The 23,118-nt window shown below is 59.2% G+C and overlaps 3 protein-coding genes and 2 long non-coding RNA genes across 5 annotated transcripts in view; 4 read left to right on the top strand and 1 right to left on the bottom strand.

Moving 5' to 3' along the window:
• The window catches only part of LOC115338065 (maestro heat-like repeat-containing protein family member 2B), a 15,284-nt gene extending 14,832 nt beyond the window's left edge, over window positions 1–452 (bottom strand). Inside the window, exon 1 of the mRNA XM_041121847.1 lies at window positions 271–452. Coding sequence (XP_040977781.1) covers window positions 271–452 — 182 coding nt within the window. The remainder of the gene's footprint in view (window positions 1–270) is intronic.
• A 1,330-nt stretch (window positions 453–1,782) lies between these two features.
• Window positions 1,783–4,841, top strand: LOC115338070 (maestro heat-like repeat-containing protein family member 2A). The gene is made up of 7 exons (XM_041121846.1): window positions 1,783–1,828; window positions 2,521–2,573; window positions 3,000–3,107; window positions 3,356–3,475; window positions 3,676–3,798; window positions 3,977–4,175; window positions 4,717–4,841. Exons 1-7 carry the CDS (start codon window positions 1,783–1,785, stop codon window positions 4,839–4,841), a joined length of 774 nt encoding a protein of 257 aa, XP_040977780.1.
• A 285-nt stretch (window positions 4,842–5,126) lies between these two features.
• On the top strand, window positions 5,127–5,941 carry LOC115338072. The gene is made up of 3 exons (XR_003922319.2): window positions 5,127–5,174; window positions 5,498–5,565; window positions 5,907–5,941. It is a non-coding gene; the product is annotated as an uncharacterized LOC115338072 (long non-coding RNA).
• A 239-nt stretch (window positions 5,942–6,180) lies between these two features.
• Window positions 6,181–7,127, top strand: LOC115338071. Its single transcript, XR_003922318.1, has 3 exons — window positions 6,181–6,247; window positions 6,705–6,809; window positions 7,034–7,127. It is a non-coding gene; the product is annotated as an uncharacterized LOC115338071 (long non-coding RNA).
• A 2,884-nt stretch (window positions 7,128–10,011) lies between these two features.
• LOC115338069 lies at window positions 10,012–12,278 on the top strand. The gene is made up of 6 exons (XM_030006517.1): window positions 10,012–10,028; window positions 10,275–10,437; window positions 10,731–10,924; window positions 11,539–11,676; window positions 11,875–11,986; window positions 12,161–12,278. The coding sequence occupies exons 1-6, from the start codon at window positions 10,021–10,023 to the stop codon at window positions 12,197–12,199; spliced, it is 654 nt and encodes a 217-aa protein (XP_029862377.1). The 5' UTR covers window positions 10,012–10,020; the 3' UTR covers window positions 12,200–12,278.
• The last annotated feature ends 10,840 nt before the right edge of the window (window positions 12,279–23,118 follow it).

Raw genomic sequence — 23,118 nt, 5'->3', positions numbered from 1 at the left:
ATTTCCCAGCATTCAGCCGGGTGCCCAGGAGGTGAAAGCTGGGGATGGCCGAGCCTGCCGCTGACTCGCCGAGGACGTTCCCTCTGGCCGGACCTTCCCTCTAGCTGGGAGATCCATGTGCGTCGCTTTGCTCTGAGGCTCGGGGAGGCTCTGCTTTGGGAGCAGGGCAAAGGAAAGGGCTTCTGGGGGCTCCTCCACATCCGTCGGGCTGGATGCGCTGCCTCCAGGGCTGGCACTGAGCACAGCCTTGCTGAAGGGCACGTTCCTCACCTCTGCTTTGGTGGCACGACAGCAGCATTTGGGCCCCAGGGGACCGTGTAGACAAGCAGCGGCACTGTCTGCTCCCAGGCTTCCCAGTCGTTCCAGGGTCTGGGAGCCGGTCCTCGAGCTGGGTCCGTCTGGCCTTCAGGAGGGAGGCAGGCACAGGAGCAAGAGGAGCACTGGTGAGGCATGCCTGAGCCTCATCAGTTGGGAGCCGAGAGTAACTGGGGGTTTGCCAACTCTGTCTTACAGGTGGCAGGAGGCCTTTTTGCCTGGGAAAACCCAGAGGATGGAGCAATTCGAGCCCTGTGCATGGACATCCTGGGCTCACTGGACGTCACTCTGAGAGGGATGACCAAAGTAAGTTGCCCTCTGCCCTGCTGCTCTGGCCACTTCTTGCCTTTGGGACATTTTTCCTTGTGCTCCCCCATGCCCTGAACCTGTCCCCTCCCGCGCTGAAGCGCACCGGGCTCAGGGAGATGCAGACCGTCCTTTTCGCCTTCGAGCTGAGTGGAAATGGCAGTGTGGCGAGTTGCCCGGTTCTTCTCTGCAGCTCCTGTGGCCGAGGCTGCTGCAGTACGTGGTGCCAGCCCAGTACAGCGGCATGCTGATCCCGCTCTCCCGCTGTCTCCGAGCCCTGGTTGAGAGACGGGAGAGAGCGGGCTGCGAGGAAGAGGAGGAGGAGGAGGAGCCGGGTGCCGTGGACTCCCGGGAGCAAGGTAGGAGCCCCAGCGAGTGCTGCTGCTGGGTTTGGCCAGGGGTCAGGCCAGCCCGCGTCTCCCTGCGCCCCACCAGCCCTGAGCAGGAGCCCAGGAGAAGCAAAGGGCAGAGACGGGCTCTGCTGCTGGGCACGAGGGGCTCTGCCCTGCGTGGCCCCTTGCCCGGCGCAGAGGCCTGGCTCTCCTGCTCGCAGCGCTCTCCTGGTGAGCCGGGGCTCGCTCCTGGCCGTGCTGGAGCTGCCTTCATCTCCTGCTGGGCAGCCCTGGGGAGCCCCCCAGCCAGCGCTATTGCAGCGCAGCTGCTCTCAGCCCTCAGCCCTGTGTGGGGCTATCGGAGGCGTGAGGCTCGTCGGCTCACCCAGCCTTTCTGCCTCCCCACAGCCCGGCTGCCGGCTCCCCAGGCCCTGCTGGCTCGACTGCTGGTGAGTAGCGGGGCCCTGGGGAAAGAGCTTTTCTGGCCAGGGGTGGTGGGAGATCCCGCGGTAGAGATGCTGGTGAGGCCAGTGCCGGGAGCCCCCAAGGAGGAGGCAGCATGCCCGAGCCCATCAGGGATCCCACTCCGTTCTCAGGGCTGGCAGCACCCTGGGTGAAGCCATCGGCTGCCTGCTGCCAGCCAAGCGGCACCGAGCTCCCTCGCGAGCTCCCTCGCGGGAGAAGCTGCGGCTCTGGCGGCAGGAGCGACCCTTCTCTCCTGCCCTCGTCTAGGTGGTGGCGGCAGCTCCTTACCCGAGCCGCGAACGCGCAGTCGCTGCCTTGCAGCTGCTGCAGGCCCTCCGCGGCAGGATCCACAGAGGCTTGGGGGATGGCGTGGGCGACCGAGATCCCCCTCCTGCTGCAGTACCTGGAAGGTAAAGTGCAGGTGGGGAGGGAGAGGCTGGAGGGGAGGGAGGGGGGCAGGAAAATGCAGCTGCCCGGCGCGACGGACGGAGGGGAATTGTCCCCAGGTCCCCAGCACTTGCTCTGCTGCCTTTCCCCTTCCAGGGAGCCGGTGCTGAGGCTGGGGGCAGCTGTCCCCTGGCACCAGCTCGGCCCAGGGGATGGACGGGGCCGTTGACGTCCCCTCGGAGGGCAGGTCTTGGCATCACCCAAGGATGGTGTCTGGGAGAGGGACGGGACTGGTGCTCCTGGAGGGGGTGCAGCCCTCGGCTTTGGAGGACCGAGGCCCCAGGCCAGGCGAGGTTTGCAGCAGCTGTCCTCGGCAGTAGCCTGGGAGAAGGGCTGGAAATGGGCAAAAGGCAATGGGTGGTTCGGGAGAAAACGTGTGTTGGGACTGGGTGGTTGGAGTTGTTCCGGGAGCTGCAGTCGCTCAGTGGGCATCTGCTGCGGTCAGCGCGTCCTTCCCCAGATTGAGTCAACGCCTCTGACGACGGCCCCTGGGATCCCTCCCGCGTCTTTGGCCTCGCAAGGGCTTTCGCGTAGGCCCTCTCTAGCCCGATGGCCTGGGACTTTTGGGAGGTCGGACTGCAGAGGAGAGCGCCGGACTCGTCTTTGGTGTGAGCTTAAATAGCTGCGAGAGCTTTTGCTTCCTCTTGCTTCCTAGGAAGAACTGAGAGCTCGCTGGCCTCTGCAGAGTGGGAGCGCCGTGTGCTTAAGGTACGGCATCCTTGCGGGGGGCGTCACAAATCGAGGGGGGAGAAGAGGGAGCAGAGTCGTGGGAGGAAGCTCGGGGCTGCCTGTGTAGGCACCAGGAGGTGGGGGCACCTCCCGAGCACCCTGCGCCTCCCCCGGCAGTAGGTGCCTGCCCACTCAAGAGGAGCTGCTGCCCTGCACACGTGCCACGGCCGACGGCTAATGCCCTCTAACGCTGTGGCACGCGCCTTAGCACTGCCTCCTCCTCTAAGTCCGGCCCGCCGGGGGGTCTCGCATGAGGCGTTAGGAGAAAAAAGAGGGTTGGGTGGGGTGGGGGAAGAGACTGCCGTTCCCGGCAGCTCTCCCCCGCAGCGTCCCGGGACACGTGAGCGTGGAAAGGGCCCTGGCCAAGGTCAGGGGAACACTCGCTTCCTTTCCTGTTCACACCAGTTTCTGCGAGCGTCGCTGGAGCCCGTCGAGGACAAGGCCTGGACCGTAGGCCTGAGCCAGGAGCTGAGCCAGCGGCTGGGCAGCTCTGCTGCCGGCTCCTGGGAGAAGGTGTGTGTCCTGCCCGGCACTGGGGCTGGAGCTGGCGCTGGTGCTCTGCCCACGCAGGCAGATTTCACTGCTTTCCTTTCCCTCGTCCCCAAAAGGCGTTTCCCCTGGGCTGCCCCAGCGGCTGGCCGCAGCCTGGCATGGTGGCCGGCTCTGCCTGCTCCCGGAGGTGGTCGGGTCCATCTGGGGCCAGCCCTCTCCTGACAGGTCGGGCCATGACTGCATCTCGGGCTCGGCTGCTTCTCTTTCAGCTTTTCCTGTACAAGGCTCTTGGGACGGTGCTGGCAGCTTGTCAGGACCTCAGACACGTCCAAGGGCAGGTGCTGAGGTTCCTCCAGGAGACCAACCCTGTGGAGCTGTCTGAGGCCAAGGTGAGGTGACGCTCCTGTGCTGAGCATCCCCTGGATTCTCCTGGGGGAGAGGGAGGGCTGCTCCCGGCCCAGCTCCGGACCTCCTTGCTTTCCCCGTTGCTGCTGTTTCCTGCTCGCTGCAACGTCCTGCCTGGCCACTGTCGCTGGCCACGGCTGAATGCCTGCACTGGAACCGACTCCCCGTTTCTCTGTGGTTGCAGGGAATGATTTCTGTTGTGTCCCACGCTGCCGAGAGCCACTTCTACCTGCTCTTGGGCACGCTGACTATGTTCTCTGCCGCTTTCACCAGAGGCTGGGCCTACCAGGCTTCCACGGGCTGGAAGGTAAAGGAACGAGGGGCTTGCTGGTTGGCTTTCCTTTTTGGCCGCCTTTCCACGTCTACGCCTGGCAGCAGCCACCACTGTGGCAGCTGCCTTTAGATTAACCTTCTTGACGAGCTACCCCAGACCCCGTGTGTCAGAGGGGACATCCTGCCTTGGGGCCCCTGATTGTCCTTTGCAGAGGATGGGGTTTGGCACCTGGTGGATCAGAGCCACCCAGCTGGGGCAGCTGCAGCGGTTGCTTGCGTGCTTGCTTGCTTTGCTTGCTTGCAGCCACGTTGCCCCGGACTTAACTGCAGCAGGAGCTGGTGACGAGGGGGTGGGGCACGGTGTAACACTCTGCCCCTTCCTCAAAGCTGAGGGCTGGGAGCAGGAGCCTGGTGAGGTCTACGTTGGCTCTGCTCCCCACCTGGGGGCTGGGGGGAAGAGCCTTTCTGGGCAGGGCAGGGCCCTGCAGAGAGAGCAGTGCAGGCTTGGCCTGGGGAGGCGAGCAGCACCGGTCTCATCTGCGCCACTGACGCGCACAGGCTGCACGGCTCTGAGCAGGACCGTGACAGGCTATGTTGGGTACCTGTCCGCAGAAAGGTTCCAGACAGCTCCCCTACCTCTCGAGCCAGTGGTATAAACAGCCAGCAGCGTGTGCGATGCGGGCTGCACCTCCTCCCTCTCCAAGAGAGAGAACTCAAGCTGCGGGGTGGGAACAACTCCCAGCCCCAGGCACTCGCAGCTTGAGGAGTGGCTTGGGAGCTGCTGGGAGGTGCCCGGGGAAACAAGGAGCTGGCGAGGGTGCGGGGCAGGGCCTGCCGCAGGAGCCCGCAGGAGTCCCGGGGCTGACGTCTCGGGGCATCTCTGTCGACACAGGTAGAGCGGGCGGCAGAGGATGGGGAGAACGCAGACCATTCGTGCTGCTCTCATGCGCAGCCTACAGCGGCATGGCGCTGCACGCCCCCAAGGAGCAGCTGCTCGCCTGTGTGGATAAAGAAATCATGGGCAACATCCTGAGGCTCTCCAGAGATAAACAGAGGGTAGGAGCACAGGGCGCGTAGGGTTGGGGATGCCTGGGTGCCCCAGCTCCGGCCCCTTGGGGCTGGGGGGTCCGAGATGGGCAGTCCTCTTCCTAAAGACCTCCCAAGGAGGGCTTTGTCCTCAACGTCCAGATGCAAGCCCTCCTGTGGGTTCCCCCTGCCCATGCCCTCTTCCACCCTCTCAGCCCTTCGAGGAGTTCAAGGGGTGCTTTGCTCTCTTTGGCCTCAGGACTTGCAGCTCAAGCTCGCCCTGGTGGCAGAGCGTCACCGAGGTCAGTTGTGCCATCCAGGCTGTGGGCGACTGCGGGCAGCTTTGAGCTCTCCTTAAAGCAGGAGGCGACGCGGACCCTGCTGGTGAGCGTGCGTAGCTGGAGCCGTCAGACGGGGGAGTTTTGGGCTGCACCATCAGACTGGTTTCCCCAGAGGCACGATGGTCTCTCGGCTTCACGCGAGCTCCTGGAGCTGTGTCCGGAGCTGGTGGGGCCCTTGGGTGCTGGATACTGGGTGGCTGTGGCTGAGGAGCAGGGTCCCTCCTGCAGTGCCTTTGGGGGTTCCGTGGGGGAGATGGGGCAGCGTCTGCCCAGGCCTGGCAGCAGAGCCTGTCCCCGGGGCGGGCGGGAGGGCTGTCCCGTGTCCCTGCCCGCTGCCAACTCTGCACTTGTCTCTGGGACTTGCAGGACTGGATAAAGAGGGAGCCCTGGGACTCCCTGGTGTATGGAGTGTTTCAGGCCCTGGAGGAGTTGAGGTGAGGTCTGTTCCCCAGGCTCTGGGCACTCCCAGTGTGGCCCAGCCCAGCTTGAGCACGGGGCCAGGAGCTGCTGGGCTGTGGAGTGGGAGGCTGTTCCCCATTCCAGGTGTCTCCCAGAAGAAGGGAGCCCCAGGGGTTCCTTAACCTGGTGGGGGGGGTTGCCTGCTGCCTGGGAGGAGGTGGGAATTGCTGGAGCTGAAGGCAGTGCTCACTGGCACGGGCTGGGGGTGTTGGCTTTGGGGGCCCTCGATGAGGAGGGAGCCAGTTGTGGTTTAAGCCACCCTGGAGAGGGCTAGGAAATCCCCTTTCTGTTTTGTCTTCCTTTTTCCTCTGGCCAGCAAGCTGAGGCCGCCTCTGAGCAGGAAGGAAAATCGCAAACCTGCTGGCAGTGTGCTGCCAGAGTGTTTTGTCCCATCCTTCCAAGGAGCGGATGAAAAAGGGAAGGAAGAGCGTGAGGGGCGGCCGTGAACATGGAGGGTACCCACCGGCCAGTGCCTGCCCACCTCTGGGTCAGGACCCCACCTCAGCACGCCCTGGCAGCCCCCATGATGCCTAACCTCAGCTCTCCTTTGCTGCTTTTAGCTTCTGCACAGGAGAGGCATGGAAGATCTGGGGCCACCTGATAGAAACCCTTCTGGAGGCTGAGGCGACCTCTGCCTGCTTTGACGACGTGGTCCACGTGAGTAGCCACGGGGCAACGGGGCAAGCGTTGCCAGGGCAGAGACTCGAGACCTTAGTGGGTGATAGGAGGTGGATACCTTTCCTCCAGACAAATGGGGCTTTGGCTCCTTGCTGTGGGGCTGTGCATCTGGCCGGGGCTGGGGGACAGGAGCGCCCGGCCACTGCAGCCTCAGGACAGGCAGCGAAGTGGGCCCTGGTGGAGGGAAAGCCAAGAGCCAGCCCTGAGCTGGGCGAGAGCAGCCCTGGGGGGAAGGCCAGAGCGGGGAGACGCCAGCAGGGAAGCAAGACCTGACGCGGGGGCAGAGGCGGCTGCAGGGCGCGAGGCGTGAAGGCTGCAGGGCCGGTGCTTGGTGGGGCGGGGGATGCGCCGGGAAGGGGCCAGAGAAGAAGGGAGAGGGAGAGGGATCTCGGGGAGAGAAAGATTCCTGTTGCGAGAGAGATGCACCCTGCCCCAGGTCCTGAAGGGCTGGCTCACCTCAGCCAAAGCATGGGAGCGGGAGAGAGCCCTGCGGGTTTGCACCCACGTGCTGGGCGCTTGCAAGGAGCGATGTGAGCTCGTGGTGAGTAGGGACCCTCCGCGTGCCCTGGTGCCCCATGCCCACCATTCGTGGCCCTGGAAAGGAGCCCTGCCCGGCTGGGGGCTGGGTTTTGGGTCCCTGGGATTACGGGGCAGCCCTTCCGCCTGCCCTTCTGCCTGGTCGCTGCGCAGGGAGCAGGCTGGGCAGCAGAGGCGAGCGGGCGCTGGGGCTGCCTGCAACCTTTTTCCTGCTGCTGTCCCCTGCAGAGAGGATGTCCCTGCAAGCAGTTGGGCTCCCTGGTGGGACTGCTGGGGTCTCTGACCGGCGACTGCCTGGCCACGTGCCGCCAGAGGGCATGGGTCTGCCTTGCTACCTTCTCCAAATGCACGGTGAGGAGAGCAGGCGCTTCCCAGCCTTGCTCAGCCCGATCCTCCCTCCCTTCCTGGCCTGGCGCCACCGGGGTCCCGTGGAGGGAAGGGGGAGGCAACGTGCTCGGCTGGTTTGTGCCCCCACCCTGTTAGCCCTCTGCCTCCCTGCCCATCTCAGGGCAGGAAGGATCCCCGAGAGAGTGTTGCTGAGTCCCACCTCCCCGGGGCGTGCGTGAGGTTGGGCGGTCAGGTGCCATCCCTCACTGCTGTCTGAGAGCAGGACATTGTCACCAATGCTGGGGACTGTCCCCCTCCACGTCTGTCCCCTCTCCACGTTCCAGGAGAGACAGAGGCTGGTCAGACAACTCGCTCGGATGAGGTCCCCGACGTTGCAGAGGCTGCCTTCCCCCTCGCTCCCTGCCTTCAGCCTGGAGAGACAGGCAGCTACCCAGGCAGTCTCCAAAGTCATCCCTGGCAGGGAAGAAATCTCCTGTTGAGCACAAGAGAGGAAACCAGTTTGCTGCCCAGAGCAAACTGGGCAGGGAGGAGGGATCTGAGCTGCGGGCCCAGAGCGTGCTGCCAAGGGTTGCGTTTGCACCCTTTCCTCTTCAGGCAGCAGGGTCTGCCTGTGCTGAGGAAGTCACAGGGAGGTTTCCTGCCTCCCAGAGACGATGGTGGCCTGTGTGGGAATAGGGGACGCAGCTGCTAGGAGCAGAGGCTGCTGAAACCCTGAAGCCCCGGCAAATGGTTTAAGGAGGAAGAGGGCTCTTTCCAGCCCGGATTTGTCAGCCATTTCTTCTCGGGCTCAGGAAATCCCGCTGCCCCAAGCTCAGGAGGGCCCTGGCTTTCCCTGTGGCCTTCCCTGCCACCACGTGGGTTCTCCTTTATTGGTATCTGGGGCCAGAGCTTGGCTTTCTGTAGACTGTGACTCCTCTTCTCTCCTGCTGTTTGTTCCAGCCAAGAGCATGAAGGTGCCGCAGGCAGGTGAGATCCGGTGCCTTTGTGAGGAGCTGAACAGCCCGGACACCGAGACTTTGGTGAAGACCCGTACCAAAATAACAAAGGTAACTGGCCCCAAAGCAGTGGGGTGGGGGCCCAGCTCCTGGGCTCCTGCACGTCTCCCTGCTCCCCTCCAGAGTCTCTGTCTCCAGAGCGAGCTGTCCAGGACAGCTGTTGTTAGCAAGTAGCAGGAGGCTTTGAGACAAGACCGTCCTTCAGGCACGCTGGAGCAGACACCCTGATGGGTGCGTTGGCACACACGTGTGAGTGCTCTTGTCAGAATACCAATTTGGTATATAGCAAACAACAAGGGGGTAGACGCTTCCAAATCGCTTAGCTGCACCAGATGTAAACAGCAGTGTAGGCACAGCAGGAGGGTCAAGAGACTGGCCCCTGCATGACTGCTGAACTAACAGTCCCGTCAAGTTGCCTTTCCTTTCGGAATCGCTGGGGCAGAGCTGTGACGCGGGCTCTCCGGTTCCTGACTTCTCTCCAGGCTGTTTGCAGATGCATCCCTGCAGCGCAGGCTGTGGACTTTCTGACTGCCGTCCTGGACAGCTTGCTGCACGTCATGCCCCCACGTGCAAGAGTAGTGTGGAAGTGGGTGTTCATCTTCCTGGGGGAATGCAGAAAGGAAATAGTCCAGGAGGTAAAGGAGAGCTTTTTTCCATTAGACTTTGTCTTTTCTCCTGTTGGCTGTTGCACTACACCCTGTGCAGTTGGCATGGGCTCAAGAAATGCCGCCTGTGTGCCGAGCCAAGGGCTACCGATGGTCCGAGTCGTGCATTAGCACCCGCTGCTGGCGCCTGCTCCAGCTGGTGACAAGGCTATGGGCACTTCATGTCCAAAGTCTGCCACTGGTCCGGGTCCTTCCCATGAGTGAGGCACTGGGAGGCACCAACCTTGCCATTCCTCCCCTTCCCCTGGGGTCACTGTCAGTCCTCCCTGCCCTGGGACCCACCTCACCCTTCTCTTTCTTCACTGGCCCCAATTCCATCTACTCTGAGCTTTGCTGGGCATGCTAGGTTTTCCACAGGTTGGGTAGTTGTTCGTTGCTCTCATTGCTTTCCCCGACTGTGGTGTTACCCAGCCTGTGAGGTGCCCTTCCTTCAGCCACTGGTTGCTGCCCATCTGTAGCCTGGGAGCCTCCGGCCTCGTGCTGTGCCTGCCCTTTCAAGGCCCCTGTTCTCCTCCGCTCACGCTCTGCTGCGCTCCACTTGGGCTCTAGGGCCACCAGTGGCTCAAGCAGTGCAGACTAACTCAGTCTCAGGAGGGTAGAGGCAAGGAAAAGCGTCCCTGGAGAACTGGGTTCCTCCTGAAGGAGACACGTGCCCTTGCAGAGGCCCTGCAAGGCATCTTCAGGGTCTCGAAGAGCGTGTTTGTTCGTGGCCTTGCATCGCTACAGACGCATGGGGAGAGTTAGCCAAGCGCTGAGCGTGAAATGGGTCCGTGTCCTCTGGGTGCACACAGGGCACGCAGCTGCTCATACGGTTGGGCCCAGGCACAAGCAGCAACCGAGGCTGTGCGTGTGAGCGTGTGCACTGTGTGTGCGTGCATGCGCACGATTGCCAAGAGCACGACTGGGCTCCAGATGTGAGCCAGGGTCAGGCAGGGTGGAAGGCGTGAGGTTTCGAGCTGGATCTGGACTCTGTGTCAAGGGCGCTCATGTGCCGAATGACTGTGTCTGGGCCCCACAGGAGGGGGTAAAGGATGCACCGAGCCCTTCTTTCTCCTCCTCTTCCATTCAGGTGCCAAAAATCTTGAACACCCTTTACACCTACATGCAGCAGAGCACCCACAGGCCCTTCGTGCTCCGTGCAGTGTTTTCTCCTCACCCACTTTCACCAGGAGCCCGTAACCAGCAGTCTCCTCAGAAGAGTCTGCTGATGGACAGGTACGTGCACTCCCCACTTCCCCGCTGTAGTCAAACAGGGACCCTGCAGCTTCCTTGCCCTGGGGGGGTCCGGTTGAGAAGCAGGTCTTTTTTTTCTGCCCGAGCAGTCTGGAGTGTTGCAAGACTGCGTGCTTGTGTCTCTGCTGTGAGTGGGGCATTGTAAGCCCCATTGCAGGTGAGGAGGTTTGAGGGCACCGCAGGACCGCAAGGATACGGGCTCAGGGGTGAATGTCTCTTCCCTTGCAGTGACACGGTGGAGCTGTGGAGGAGCCTGGGGAGAAGCATCCTTGGGATTCGGATCCTGAGGTGCTTAGTGGAGAAACTAAACAGAGCAGGAAACCACCGCCTGGGGACGGACTCCTCCACTTGTAAGCGGCACAACCGTCAGACGGCTGTGGAGACTCTGACGGTACGTTCAACAGCAGACACGTTTCTGCAGCTGGGCATCTGCTTGCCAGCTCACACCTGGGCGCAAGGGAGTCAGGTGCCCTTTGCGGGTGCCCACGGAGATGCGCAGGGCGCTGTGCTGGGCCGGCCTCAAGGAGTGTGGGGAGCCAGGCCAGTTGGTACTCCTGAGCCACAAGGCTGTCGCAGAAGTGACAACTGCGGACAGTGACCCCCCACCCCAGGCAGGCGGGGGAACCAGGCTGGTGGGAAAAGGCCTTCCCTGAACAGGTGGTTCTTGGTCATGTTTCTCTGCAGATCACCCGTGCCATCTCCGAGGTGGTGCTTGCCCTGAGGAGCACGGAGGAGCTCAGGCGACTGCTTCCCCACCTCCTTCCCAGCCTCCTCAGGTGGGCCAGTGAAATGCTGGGTGGGGAGAGGCTGCTTTTGCTCATGAGCACCTGGAGAGAACTGTTCCTCGAGTGCCACATGCACGTGGAGAAGCCGTGCAGGTAAGGAGCTGAAGGGGCAGATGGAGGGGCTGGCTTCAGTTCCCCGTGCCAAGGCCTGTGCCTTTGTGGGGCTGAGGGAGGGCTTCGCCTGCCCCACTTCCTAGATGTGGAAAGCGGTCGTCGTGGTTGGTTTTACTTCTGTTCCTTCATGGAGAAACTCCAGCTCCCAGGCAGGAAGGTCTTACGCAGCTCATACTGCGGACGGCCGTCATCTTGCCTCCTGCGTACCCTTGCGTGCGCAATAGCATTGCACTCCCTCAACGGACCCCCGCTGGGAGCTGTGACTCTTGCGGGCACTGGTGTCGTTCTTGGCCAAAGGCTGGTGGGAAGAGGGATGAGGTGTTGGCCTTGGTTGATACCTAGCGTGGAGTCAGTCTAGAGGCGTGGGTTTTCTTCTGCTTCGGGGGGTCTGGGGCACGAAGAAAATGCCAGTGTCGTTAGCTGCAGTCTGGAAGGCTGTGAGCATCCTTCCAGGGGTATTTAGCTCTGCTGCAGATCAGTCTTCCCCTAACCTGCTTGTGATTTGAGAGTTCTTGGGGTTTCTGGCGGTGGTGCTATTTGCACTTGTTTTGTTGATGGGGTTTGTTTATTTTGCGTTTTGTTTCTGTTGCCAGGGTTTTCCTTTCAGCTCTAGAGTTGGTGCTGGGCAAATGCATGGCGCAGAAATGGACGCAGCTGCTCGTGAATCGGGGAGTGTGGGCTCGCCTGGAAGACCCCCTGGCTCACCCTGGGGGGGTGCGTCTCCTGAGCAGGTAAGAGCCCCAGGGATGCGTCTGGCCAACTCCTGCAGGGCCATGCCCAGGGAGATGGCCGCTGGGAGCCTCCCGGCGTGCCCGGGAAGCCGTCGGGAGCTGAAGAATAGTGTCTGCATCGGCGCAAGTGAATTTGGGAGGCCCGGCCTGTGGCCTTCCTGGGTAACTGTGTGTCCCTCGCTTGTGACCCCTGCGCAGCGTCCTGCTCCACGCTGGGCTCGTCTCCCCCTGTCTGGTGAAGAACCTCTTGCCGTGGCTGGGTTCCTGCTCAGTTAAACTGCGGGTGACAGCTACAGCTTTCTTTGCTGAGGTAAGGCAGGAGATGGGGAAGGAAGGGCTCAGAGGGCTTTCACTGAGATACTGCTGCTCGGGATGTCTTTTTTTGTGGGAAGATCCCTGGCGAACGGGTCCCTGGAGCGGGGTGCCCAGGGGAGCGCCTGGCCGGGACCAGGTCCCCACGGCGCTGCCTGTGTTGTTGTTCCAGATCTCTCGGGGCGGCAGGACGACAGGGACCTCCGAGTGAGGCAGGCACCAGAGGAATCCCTCCGCAATACCTGGCCCCAGCCAGCACCACGGAGTTAATTAAAGCTCATCAAAAGACACCGAAGGGGGAGTGTATCTGTTCTTTCCCTAATAGCACCCCGGCGGCTGGTGAGACGACGTGTGGGTGACACGGAGGCTGGGGGCTGCCAGCTGTGGGGGCCCCTCTCAGATCTTCCTGGGCTGGGGACAATGGAGTCGTGCCAGGACAGGACCCCAGAGCAGGGGTCTCCCCGTGGGTCCTGGGGCCTTGCCGTGCCATGCTGACCCCTGTGAGAAGAAGGTGGGCTGCGCCGGCGACCAGGCCTGGTGCTGGGGCCAGGAGTTTCCTTTAGGCACCTGCAGTGCCGAGGGATCCGACGTCCCCACCGCAGACATGTAGAACACCTCCTGAGGTGTCCTGGTGTAGCCCTGCCCCGTGGGGTGCTTAGGCTTGTAAAGAACATCAAAACAACGCCCTCGACAGGGTAGGTGTGATTTCACCTCCAATGCCAAAATGCAGAGCAGAGGGAGGGATCTTGGATCTCCCAGGCTCTCTGCTGCAGGGTTAGGACTTCAGAGCTGTTCCCAAAGTGGATTTGTTTGCATTTTTTAGTTCTCTTCTAGTTTGTGTGCCGGTACCGGAAAGAAGGCAGCAGAAGTGCACACTAGTTGTAACCCCTTTTTCTTGCCGGCAATGAAGGTGCCTCTCGGCTGGGAGCGTGAGGAGGACCCCGTGTTACAGCTCTTGAGTCCTTATACGCAACCCTAAAACTACTCACGTGTTCCTATTTACAATTTACACAAACTGTTGGCTTTGGCCATGATATCGCCTGTTACCATTTGCTTTTGAGCATTTGTAAACGCGACCCCGCCCCTGCAAACACGCTTAATGCATGTTTATTAGCTGAGTTTGCACAATTTTATTGCCACTTTGCCGCTTTCAGCCAGTTTGGTCTGGTTTCTTCTAGCAGCAAACCCACTTCTATGGAAGAGGTCAGTTGGTCAAGTTCTCTTCCCATGTCTCGGAAGACATCTTTGTCTTTTGGCATTTTCTTACGTAAAATGCCGCGGCCCTCCTTTGTGAGCAGGGGCCAGGACATGCCATAAAAGGCCATACTGCCCCACCCCTCATTGTGAGCAGGGGGGGCAGGACATGCCATAAAAGGCCATACTGCCCCACCCCTCATTGTGAGCAGGGGCCAGGACATACCATAGAAGGCCATACTGCCCCACCCCTCATTGTGAGCAGGGGGGCAGGACATACCATAAAAGGCCATACTGCCCCACCCCTCATTGTGAGCTCGGGGCCAGGACAGGTATATAAGGCCACGCTCAGCCACCCGGGCCGTGGCAGTTGCTGTCTTTGCTTCTGCACAGGGAAGGGAGGCAGCAGCTGCAACGGGGTCGGGGGGCTGCCGCCCCTCACAGACCCAGGGAACGCAACCGTTGGTGAGCTTTGGCAGCAGCGCCTGGTAGCCGACGCCATGGCGCGGGGCGTTGCGGGACGGGGGCCAGCGGCGCGCAGCCACCCCCTGCCCCGCCGGGGCCCGGCGCAAGCCCCGGCAGCCTTGCGCAGAAGGAGGAGCAGAGGCGGGAGCGGGAAGCGCGACAGGCCGAGCTGAAGGAAGAGCGGCTCCGCACCCAAGAGCTGCGCCGCCGCTTCGCTGCCGAAACCCGGGAGCTGAAGGCGGCCCTGGAGAGGGAGCGGCAGCTCCTGGCAGAGCAGCTCCGATCTGAGTGGGAGCAGCGACAGGCTCAGGAGGTGCGGCGGCTGCAGGAGCTGAACCAGCGGCAGCGGGTGCCAGCTGCTGCGCTGGAAGGAGGCTGAGCTCCGCGAGGGACAGGAGCTGCTGCGGCAGGCCTGCACTGCCGCCGTTCACCAGACGCGGGGCCTGCAGCGGCAGCTGGCTGAGGAGATGGTGAGGCCCAGCAAGAGCAGCGGGGAGGCCCAAAGCAAGCTCCAGGAGGTCCTCAGCAAGCTACAGTGGGAGACGGATGGCTACCAGCCCGCCCGCATCCGCCACCTCCAGAACCAGCTGCAGCTGGAGAGGAGACTCTTCCTCAAATACATCCTGCAGCGGTTCGAGGGCGAGCTGCCCGCCTCCCCCTGCACGGCCCAGCCCGAAGGCCCTCCTGGGCACCAGGGCCATCAGGAGACGCAGAGCTCCTGCTCCTCTGGCAGAGAAGGGCCCCAGGCCCCGGCGGCACCCCAGGAAAGACCGCCGGAAAGCCGCAGCGCTGGGCAGCAAACAACATGCAAGGCTGTGGCAGATGCTCAGCTCCAGGTGCCAGAGGGGGAAGACCTGGTGCTCCTGAAGCAGAACAGCCGCCTGCGGCGCCTTCTCGAAGACCTGGAGAGGCAACAGAGTGCCCTTGAGATGGAGAACCGCCTCCTGAAAAAGGAAGGCTCTCCAGAAGCGCGCAAGGAGGCAGAGAGGCTGCGGCAGATAAATGCTCACCTAGCTGCCCTCGCCTCGCGGCTGGAAGAAAGATCCAGGCAACTGCAGGCGACCACGGGTTGCCTGATCAATACTCAAGTGCCACTGCCCATCCAAAGCCCCACTGGGGAACTGTGTACGGCATCGCTTCCTCAGCAGAGGGGTGGAGAAATGGGAGAGCCTGCAGGACCAGGGCAGTGCTGCAAGCCAGAGCGTTCTGTTAGCAGGGCAGCCTCAGCCACCGCGCCGTGCCTGGGCTACAGAACAAGCCCCCAGGGCTGCCGGGGCCGGTACCTGTCGCATGATGGAGTGATCTTCAACAGGCTCGTGACCGTATCCTTGGGGCACCATTTGATCAGCAGGAAAAGGAGTGATTCCAGGCTGTGCCGGGCTGTCACCGTGCAGATGAACTCCATGTTTCTGTGGACGCACTCCAAGATCTTTTGTGTCTGGAGGGACACAGGTGAGGATGGTGCTGCCACTGGAGTGCAACCACCTCCTCAGCCGCCACCGAAACTGCTGCCCTTCCCATCCCTCTCTGCTGGCTTGAAATGGATGGCTTCAGGTGCCCAAGACACCCGGGCTTGAGAGGGAAAATGCCTGAAAGGTCTCATGGGCAGGGAAATCCCGCTGCAGGCTGCTTACATCCATCAGCCAGGAGGCAGGGTCTCTCATGGCCATGTAGAGCAAGCTGCAGGCCACCTGCTTGTCACAGATGTTGGAGTCTCTCATGGCGTCAATGGCTGCGAGGACCACGTCTGTCCTCTCAGAGGGCTGGAGGTATATGCCAAACACCTATGGGAAGAAGGAAGGGAGGGAAGACGTCACACCGAGTGCCCTGCTTGTGCTGCGTAGCTGAGAGAGAGCGTGTGGGTCAGAAGCAGAGGATTTGCTCGCAATGTGTCAGGACACAAGCAGTTAAGGAGATTTCTGGAGGGCATCAGGGAGACCTTCTTTCTACAGTCGCTGGAGGGAGCAACCGGTGTGTTGCACAGCTGAATCTGTTGTCACTAATACAGAAAAATTGTTTTGTGACACGGTAATCAGGGCTGTAGGGGCCATGAAATAGTGGGGTTCCAATCCCAAGAGGAGGGAGGAAGGAGAGCAGCAGAGAACAGTTCCTGGACTTCAGGTGAGCATTCAGCTTCTTCAGCTGGGCTCCTATGGGAAGCAGCTGTGAAGGGCAAAGGAGGTCAGGGAAGTTGGTAGACTACCAAAGGACAGCGACCTCCATGCACAAGATGGTCCACCCCAACACTTGGGCAAGGCAGCAGACATGCCAGGAGACTGGCCTGGCTAAGCTGGCAACTCCTGGCAGAGCTCCAACCCAAAAAGGCAGTATGTGGGAAGTGGAAGGGTTCAGAGAAGAGAACTGCCAGTGGTGGGGAAGAACTGGGTCAGGGATTACTGACAGAACCCAGTCCACGTAAGAACTCATGACTGATGCCCTTGCAAGGCTGCTTCCTTTCATCCTAAAAGGTCGTGGAGATGAGGTCCCGACAGCTGGGGAAAGGCAACTATTGCAGCCATAGGGAAAGGTGATGAGAAACACCATGGCTTTACCAATGGTAAATCATTCCTGGCCAACCTGGCTGCCTTCTGTGACAAAATGACTTTTTATCTCTGAGGAGGGGAAATTGTTTCTTAGGCTGCAGAGAAGTGGAGGAGCTTAATGGGACTTTCTAGTCTGAAGCAGGACAGAAACGCTAGGATGGGCAACCATTGCAGCAGGAAGTTTTTCAGTCCCCTGCTAGCCAGGGCAGCTATGGAACCACTGCTTCAAGGGAGGTAACAGTCCTGGATGAGGTCTGTGAGGTACGCGCATTTTTAAAGCGGCACACGTGTCTACAGCATGAGCGTTGGCTATTTCTCACAAGGCAAGAGCTAAGGGACCCCAGAGAGGTGCGTGGCTATCACCTTATCCATGTCCTCTTGTTTCTGCACACACTGCCCTGATGCTGGGTTGCGTGGGCCCTGCAGCTGATGCAGCACAGCTGCTCCCCTACTCTGGCATTGGGAGGGTTTCTTGTTCCTTCCTCTAGCTGAGGAAAATGGATGAGGTGGCATGGTGCTTTGCTTGGCCTTGCTTTGGCCTCTCTGCCCAGAAGGACCCAACTTGTCATTGTTTCTCTTACTTCTTTGTTGCAGGGTGAACTTGTAGAGGTATCGAAGAGCATCTGCAGCCGCAAAGCGGATCATCTCGTTGTTGGGAGCACAGCACAGGATGAGACGTCCCACCACCCTGCCCAGGTCCTGGAAGAGCTCCTCTTCACCAAGGTGATGGTTGCCAGAGACGCAGACCTGAGGGAGGGAGGAAGCACTGGTAGCGGGGCTACAGCATGGCAGCTGGGGCCAAACCCTTTAGCCCAAGAGCTGGTGCAGGGCTGGGTGCTGCCGCAGGCAGAGCTCTTGCAGGATCTGCCCAGCCCTGCACCCAGCAGGGATCAGAGGGCTGTAGAGGTGCGTGCCCCAGCCCCTGCACGCTGCCAGCTCTTCCACCCAGCGCAGGGGCACCTCTCAGCAGCCCCTGACCCAGCGCAGCAGCCGTGGCAAGGTGAGAGCAGAGCCTGAAGGGAATGCGATGCAGCAGCAGCAGGATGGGTAAGTAACAGCTGTCCCAAGCAGGAACTGCCTCCCCTGCAGCCCCACTGTTTCTGCTGCCTTTCCCTGCTCTCCAGCCCACAGACCAGGCTCCTCTGCCTCAGGCCCAGGCTCCCTTGCCAGTTCCTCTTGCTTCGGCCCAGCAGACGCAGCCCGCAGCTCTGGCTGTCTGTCTCCCCTCACTGCTTTCTCACTCCGTCCCAGGCTGCAGCTGAAGGATTTTGACCACCGTGCCTTTCAGCCCACGGGATGGAGGTGCTGACAGGAGGACTGGGACCTGACATCTCCCCCATCCTGCCCTCCCATCACCACCACCACCACTCCTCCTCCCTCCCACAGCCTGCGGAGCACCCCTGCCTCTGCGAGCTCCACTCCCCGTTTTGGCCACATCAAGCCACCTGTCCTCTGCTCCTGCCCAGCTCCTCTGCTCCCCCCGGCACAGGCGGGCAGCACCTGCAGGGCAGCAGCACGTGCCCCGGGGCTGACGCCCGGGCATGTGGCAGGCAGTGGGGAGGTGGCTGCAGGGAAGGGGACGTGCCAGAGAGCCCTGCGGGCCCTGAACCCCAATGCTGCTGGGCAGCAGCCCAGGGCTGCCAGGCCAGGGATCGCATCATGCTCCAGGACAGCTCTGACTTGGGCAGGCTGGGCGGCAGAGCTGGCTCCTGCCCTAGAGAAGAGGGGCCAGAGAGAAGCCTTAGAGACAGGGGAAAAGACGTCCTACTCAAGAGAGCGCCTTGCTGAGTCCCCTAGCCCGTGCCCAGGCTTCCCTCCAAGGAAGCCCTGAACCGCAGACTATCCTGGGACGCTGGGAAGGGGTGATGGGGTGACTGGAGGTTGTCTGGACCCCGGGCTCCTTACCCCCACAGAGGAAGGGCTGACAAATGATCGGATCAGCCAGTTGATGATGTTCACAGCCTTCTCACGTTCGTCTGGTCTCTGGGACTCTGTGAAGGGCAGCAGGACCTGCGAGAAGAAAAGCCGATGCTCTGCCCTGGGCTCTGGCAGCTGTTCCAGGAGTGGCAGCTCTGCTAAGTGCCTGGCAGGGATCAGACCATTTGCCAAGGCTTCCCGGGAACAGCAGCAAAGCCTGTCACTGGTTTCACGCCCCTAGAGCCCCTCCCAGCCCCAGGCAAGAGTCCCCACACCCATCTGCCATGTCCAGGGAGGTAGCCAGAGTCTGCTCCCACTGCAGCCTCCGCTCCTTTCTATGCTGTCTTCCAAAAGTGGCCTTCTGTACCCCTCAAGGTGCAGAGGACTTTGGGGCAGAAACCTCCCTGGGGGTTTGCACTGGGGAAGCTGTGACCTGCTCTGGAAATGCCAGACCTGCAAGAAATTCTGCCGCTCCAAGAGGCTGGAAGATGAAGGGTTGAATAGAAAATCCTTCAGCCAGTTGTCCAGAATGCTCACGTCCTGCAAAGAGAAGAGAAGGTTGTGGGGCTCCTTCATGGATCCCTCTTACCCACAGGAACTTGGTGTCTTTTTTTTTTTTTTTTTTTTGCCCCAGCTTTGCACACACAGCAGCCCTCCAGGAAGTGATCTTTGAGCATGGGAGGGGCTGCAAGGAGATGCAGGCACAAGACAGATGGCAGTCTCTGTAGGTACCTCTCCTGAGTCTTTGAGAGAGTCCTTGACGTTCTCTTGGATGTCCTTCTCCTCACTTGGTGGCAGATCCAGATGGATGCAGGAATCAGACTTGGGATCTGATAAAGCAAGGGGGGAGGGTGAGCTGAAGGTGCTGGCAGGAGAGATTAAACACCGATACCCTGCATCTAGCCACATGCCAGCTCCCGAGGACAAAGCAAGCCCTGGGCTGGTGGTCTGAAACAGGGGACTGACATCGTGTTTCCCCCATGCTGGTCAGGCCTGGGATGGGCCCAGCAGCCGGCTGCCATGCAGAAAGAAGCACAGCAAAGCAGCAAAACATCCCTCACTCACCAGTCTGCAGCAGCGGGACCACGCACACCTCATCAGAGGGCAGTGGAAGGCTGTCTTCCTCTTCCTCTGCCTCCCAGGCCAGCTGGGGCTGGCTGGGGGGTCTCTGCTCAATCCTGGGGAAGGAGGAGAGGCCATGTGGGGTGGGCATGGGGCAAGGCCATGCCGCCTGGCCCCAACTCTGCACTGCCTGCAGGGAGAGCCCGGGGGGGCCAATGGGGCTGTGCGGGAACCGGGAGATGCGTGGGACAGGCTTTTCAAGGAGCAGCAAATCTGGGGATGGAGGTTTGTGGGCAGGCTGTGAATATTCACAGCCTCACAGGGGGCTGGGCAGAGGCTCATGCCAGAGAAATCACAAAGGGCTTTCATGTTCCTGCACATTTCCCCCCGCAGGGTGCCCACCCAGCCCCTCTCTCTTACCCATGTTGGGGACTAGGCGACTTCAGGGAATTGCCTTGGTCCCGCAGGGATGCCATAAAGGAGGGGACGCAGTCCCCACAATACCATCACTGGTGCAGCAGCTCGTGATTCTGCAGCCATCTACACCAGCCTCAAGCTTTGCCTTCCTGACAGGGTCAGCCACATTCATTCCCTGTGACTTGCTGAACACCCTGTCACTTTACATTCTTGCCCCCTGCTGCAAGCAGAGGAGGAGCAAACATCCCACTGCTAGTGTAGGCAGCAAAACCTGAACTGTAGATTTCTCTCAGTCCTTCTCCAGACCCTCCTCCTATATTTGAGACAGAAAAGTTGTAGCTTTGTCTCTTCTACACCTCTACTTCCTACAGAGCTCTGGTTTTCATTTTCCAAATGGCAGGGGTGGGACAGAGCCACCCTCAGCAAGGTGTGGGGTGCCCAGGCAAAGTGGGGCAAGAGACAGAGACAGAAAGACAGAAATGGTACAAGATCCAAAGTCACAACAGGCAACACAGGCACAGGGTACAGGGCTTATCCACCACGTGGGGGTGCTGCCAGGCAGGGGGAACCTGCAAAATGGGCAGAGGAACCAACTGGGGGTCACCAAAGGGACCTGCCAAGTCCTGCCCTGGGGAGGAACAACCCTGTGCTCTCGAGTGAGCTGGGGGGGGTGACCAGCTGGAAAGCAGCTTGGCAGGACAAGGTCTGGGAAAGACGTGGACCTTTGCAGGAAAAGACCTTTGCTTCCCAGCCCAGTCCAAGGGGAGGTGAGCAACCGTCGCTCTGCAAGGACATCCATGGCACTTCTTGGATGCTAGCTCATACCCATGTCACCTGATCTGGAGGCAGCTGAAGATCAGACCTAGTAGTCGGAAAGCGAGCCGGACACTGTTTTTGCTGAGGATTCACATCTGGGCCATTAGGCTGGAGATTGCACAGGCTGTTGCCATCCACATGAGACCTGCACCTTCACCGAAAGATTAGACAGATGAGGGACAAAGGTGATGCCATTTGGTCAGGCACTTTGAGGCTGCAGAGAGGACAAATGGATGTTCTTACTCCCTAGGAGGTGCTAGTGTTATCTACAAAAACTGAAATGACTCAGAAAGGTCAAGAACAGACTAGCCAAAAGGATGCAAAACCCCTCCTTTGTGTTCACGGGGACAGGACATAGCATATACGGCAACACTGTCCTCACCCATCCTTTGTGTTCATGGCCCAGGACATACCATATAAGGCAATATTCGCCACTCTGCTGCTGGGTCGATGACACTGCTATGGTCGACGGTGGCTCAGCAGAGCTTGCGCAGCCTCAATACCCCTTCCTTTCCCCATGCAGCAGCAAGCGTGCTGGGGGGCACAAAGCCAGGAGGGAACATGGCCGGGATAACTGACCCAGGCTGACCCTGGGGACAGCCGACGCTGCCTGACATCGTGCTCAGCAAGAGAATCTGGGGACAGGAGGAGGAAGGGAGACGTTTAGGGTGACGGGACATTTGTCTTCCCAAGTCACCACTACGTGTGATGGAGCCCTGCCTCCCAGGAAGCATCTGGACATCCGCCTGCCAGGGGAAGTGGTGACTGAGCTCCTCGTTTGGCTTGCTTTGTTCATACAGCTTTGCTTCACTTACTAAACCGCCCTTTCGACCCATGAGTTTATCTCCCTTTACTGGAACTAAGCACATTTGGGAGACATATGTGGAATGACTGCTGGTGGTAACTTATTGATATGTGTCCCCTCCTCTTAAGGGAAGATAAACCTCCAGGGTGGAATGCAGTGGATATGCAGGGAATCTGTTCCATAATAATTCCCTAAGCAACATAACCTGCAACCTTCGATGTTAGTAACACCGAGAGAGCTTGGTGTGCTGACCCTAAGAGAAGCAACACGGAGGGCGGAGCGGAGTGGAGACACCGCGGCCAGGCTCTGTGATATCACCGCAGGGGTAGGGAACTGGAACTACTGGAACAAGAACGGTAGGTCCATGCATTGAATCCACGGAAGCAAGGAGGTGAAATAATGGGGGTTCTGTCAACCTACTGCCCTACTTCTGGTTTATATCATAATGTGCCCCGTTCTGGAGTACTGACACGGAATTTTGCTCATTATAATCTCATTATAATACCAAAACACACCTCCAACCCCAAAACTACCTGCCTCCAAGGGGCGATCACCCCTCACTGAGCATGCACTCTGAATTTTCTGTAGCATGTACCTTTAAAAGTAAAGCGAGGAGATTTTACACCACTCAGAATAAAGGTATGTATGAATAGAGTCACTCAAGCTCCACCTAAAAAATAAGAAAAGGGCTTATGAGAGGAGGAATGTTGGGGAAGACACGATCACAGACAAGCTGGAGGACATCGCTGACTTCTGGAATCAGTCGACGGGCTGAACCTCTCTTCCCCCCCAGAGGGATGATAATTGGGTGAGATTTGAACACTCAGCTGTACCGAGTGCTTCCCCGGGAAACTTAGAAATCCCTATAGAGTTTTTCCATAATTTAGTGCGCTTGTAGTCGACTGTAGTATTATTTGCCCATACTTTGCAGAGAGTGTATTTATCACCGGCAATCCGGAAGAACCTGTACTCCTGTTGCTTTAATAAACTGTACTATTCATTAAAATCTAGCCATGACAGTTCGTTCGTGGGGGTTCATTTCTTCTGTTGTGCAGACCATACTGTGAAATATATTCACCTGATTCGTGTCAATATAAAACAATGCTAGGGCCGCTTGGTGAAATGTGACCCTCTCTGCATATGTAATCCTTAACCGTTTTGCTTGATCTTGTATAACCTGTAGGACTAAGGGAAGTAGGAGAGTATGTATATAGCTCTTGCTTCCTGCAAAAGCCATATAACAGTAGGAAATTACGAAAGTTGGAAACGAAATAAAATCAGACATCAAGTAGAAATCGAAAAATACTTCACACGGTCTCTCGGAAGTAGCGGAATCCTATAGTTGCACAAGAATTTGCAAAGGTTTAAAGAAAAAGGGGGGGATTGATATAGAGAACAAACTGCTTATCGCTTAATGATTATCTCTCTGTAACTTTACATACCAAGGACTGGTGTTTGTCAAGGATTAAGCCTGTCAGAGACTGGTACTTGGGAATGATGAGCAAGAAGGAACCAAGAGCGATCACCAGACTTAACTAAGTGTTCGATTAATTTACAGTCTTGTTAAGAAGGCACAAGTAGAGGCCTTGCTTGAATAGATAAGGCCAGAAAAGATAAGAACTCCTGCCTTTGTTCCCTTCCTGGTAGATAATTTAGCTTAAACTACCCATATGGTTCTATACCACTAATGAGAACTTAGATAATAAGAACACTAACAAGCACGAATGTATCAAAACATGTAAAGGACCACACTGCGCAGAATCACCTGAGGAGGGTCAAACAGCGGACAAGTGAGGAAGACTATGGAAGACCACCAGAGGACTCCTGAAGACCACCAGAGACCTTCAATGCGCCTGCGTAGAGGACATTTGCATATGCTAATAGTTTCCCGGAAAACTAATGAATATGTAT

The sequence above is a fragment of the Aquila chrysaetos genome, unplaced genomic scaffold, assembly GCF_900496995.4.
Source record: "Aquila chrysaetos chrysaetos unplaced genomic scaffold, bAquChr1.4, whole genome shotgun sequence".
NCBI lineage: Eukaryota > Metazoa > Chordata > Aves > Accipitriformes > Accipitridae > Aquila > Aquila chrysaetos.
This window is presented reverse-complemented; position numbering and strand designations above follow the sequence as displayed.

Excerpts from the sequence above, each read along its gene's own strand:
- LOC115338069 (XM_030006517.1), top strand. Across the intron at positions 10,925-11,538 it reads CACGTGGAGAAGCCGTGCAG|GGTTTTCCTTTCAGCTCTAG; the intron begins GTAAGGAGCTGA and ends TTCTGTTGCCAG. Across the intron at positions 11,677-11,874 it reads GGGGTGCGTCTCCTGAGCAG|CGTCCTGCTCCACGCTGGGC; the intron begins GTAAGAGCCCCA and ends ACCCCTGCGCAG.
- LOC115338070 (XM_041121846.1), top strand. The coding sequence starts at position 1,783 with ATGGCGTGGGCGACCGAGATCCCCCTCCTGCTGCAGTACCTGGAAG. Across the intron at positions 3,799-3,976 it reads AGGCTTCCACGGGCTGGAAG|AGGATGGGGTTTGGCACCTG; the intron begins GTAAAGGAACGA and ends TGTCCTTTGCAG. Across the intron at positions 4,176-4,716 it reads GGGCTGGGAGCAGGAGCCTG|CCTACAGCGGCATGGCGCTG; the intron begins GTGAGGTCTACG and ends TCTCATGCGCAG.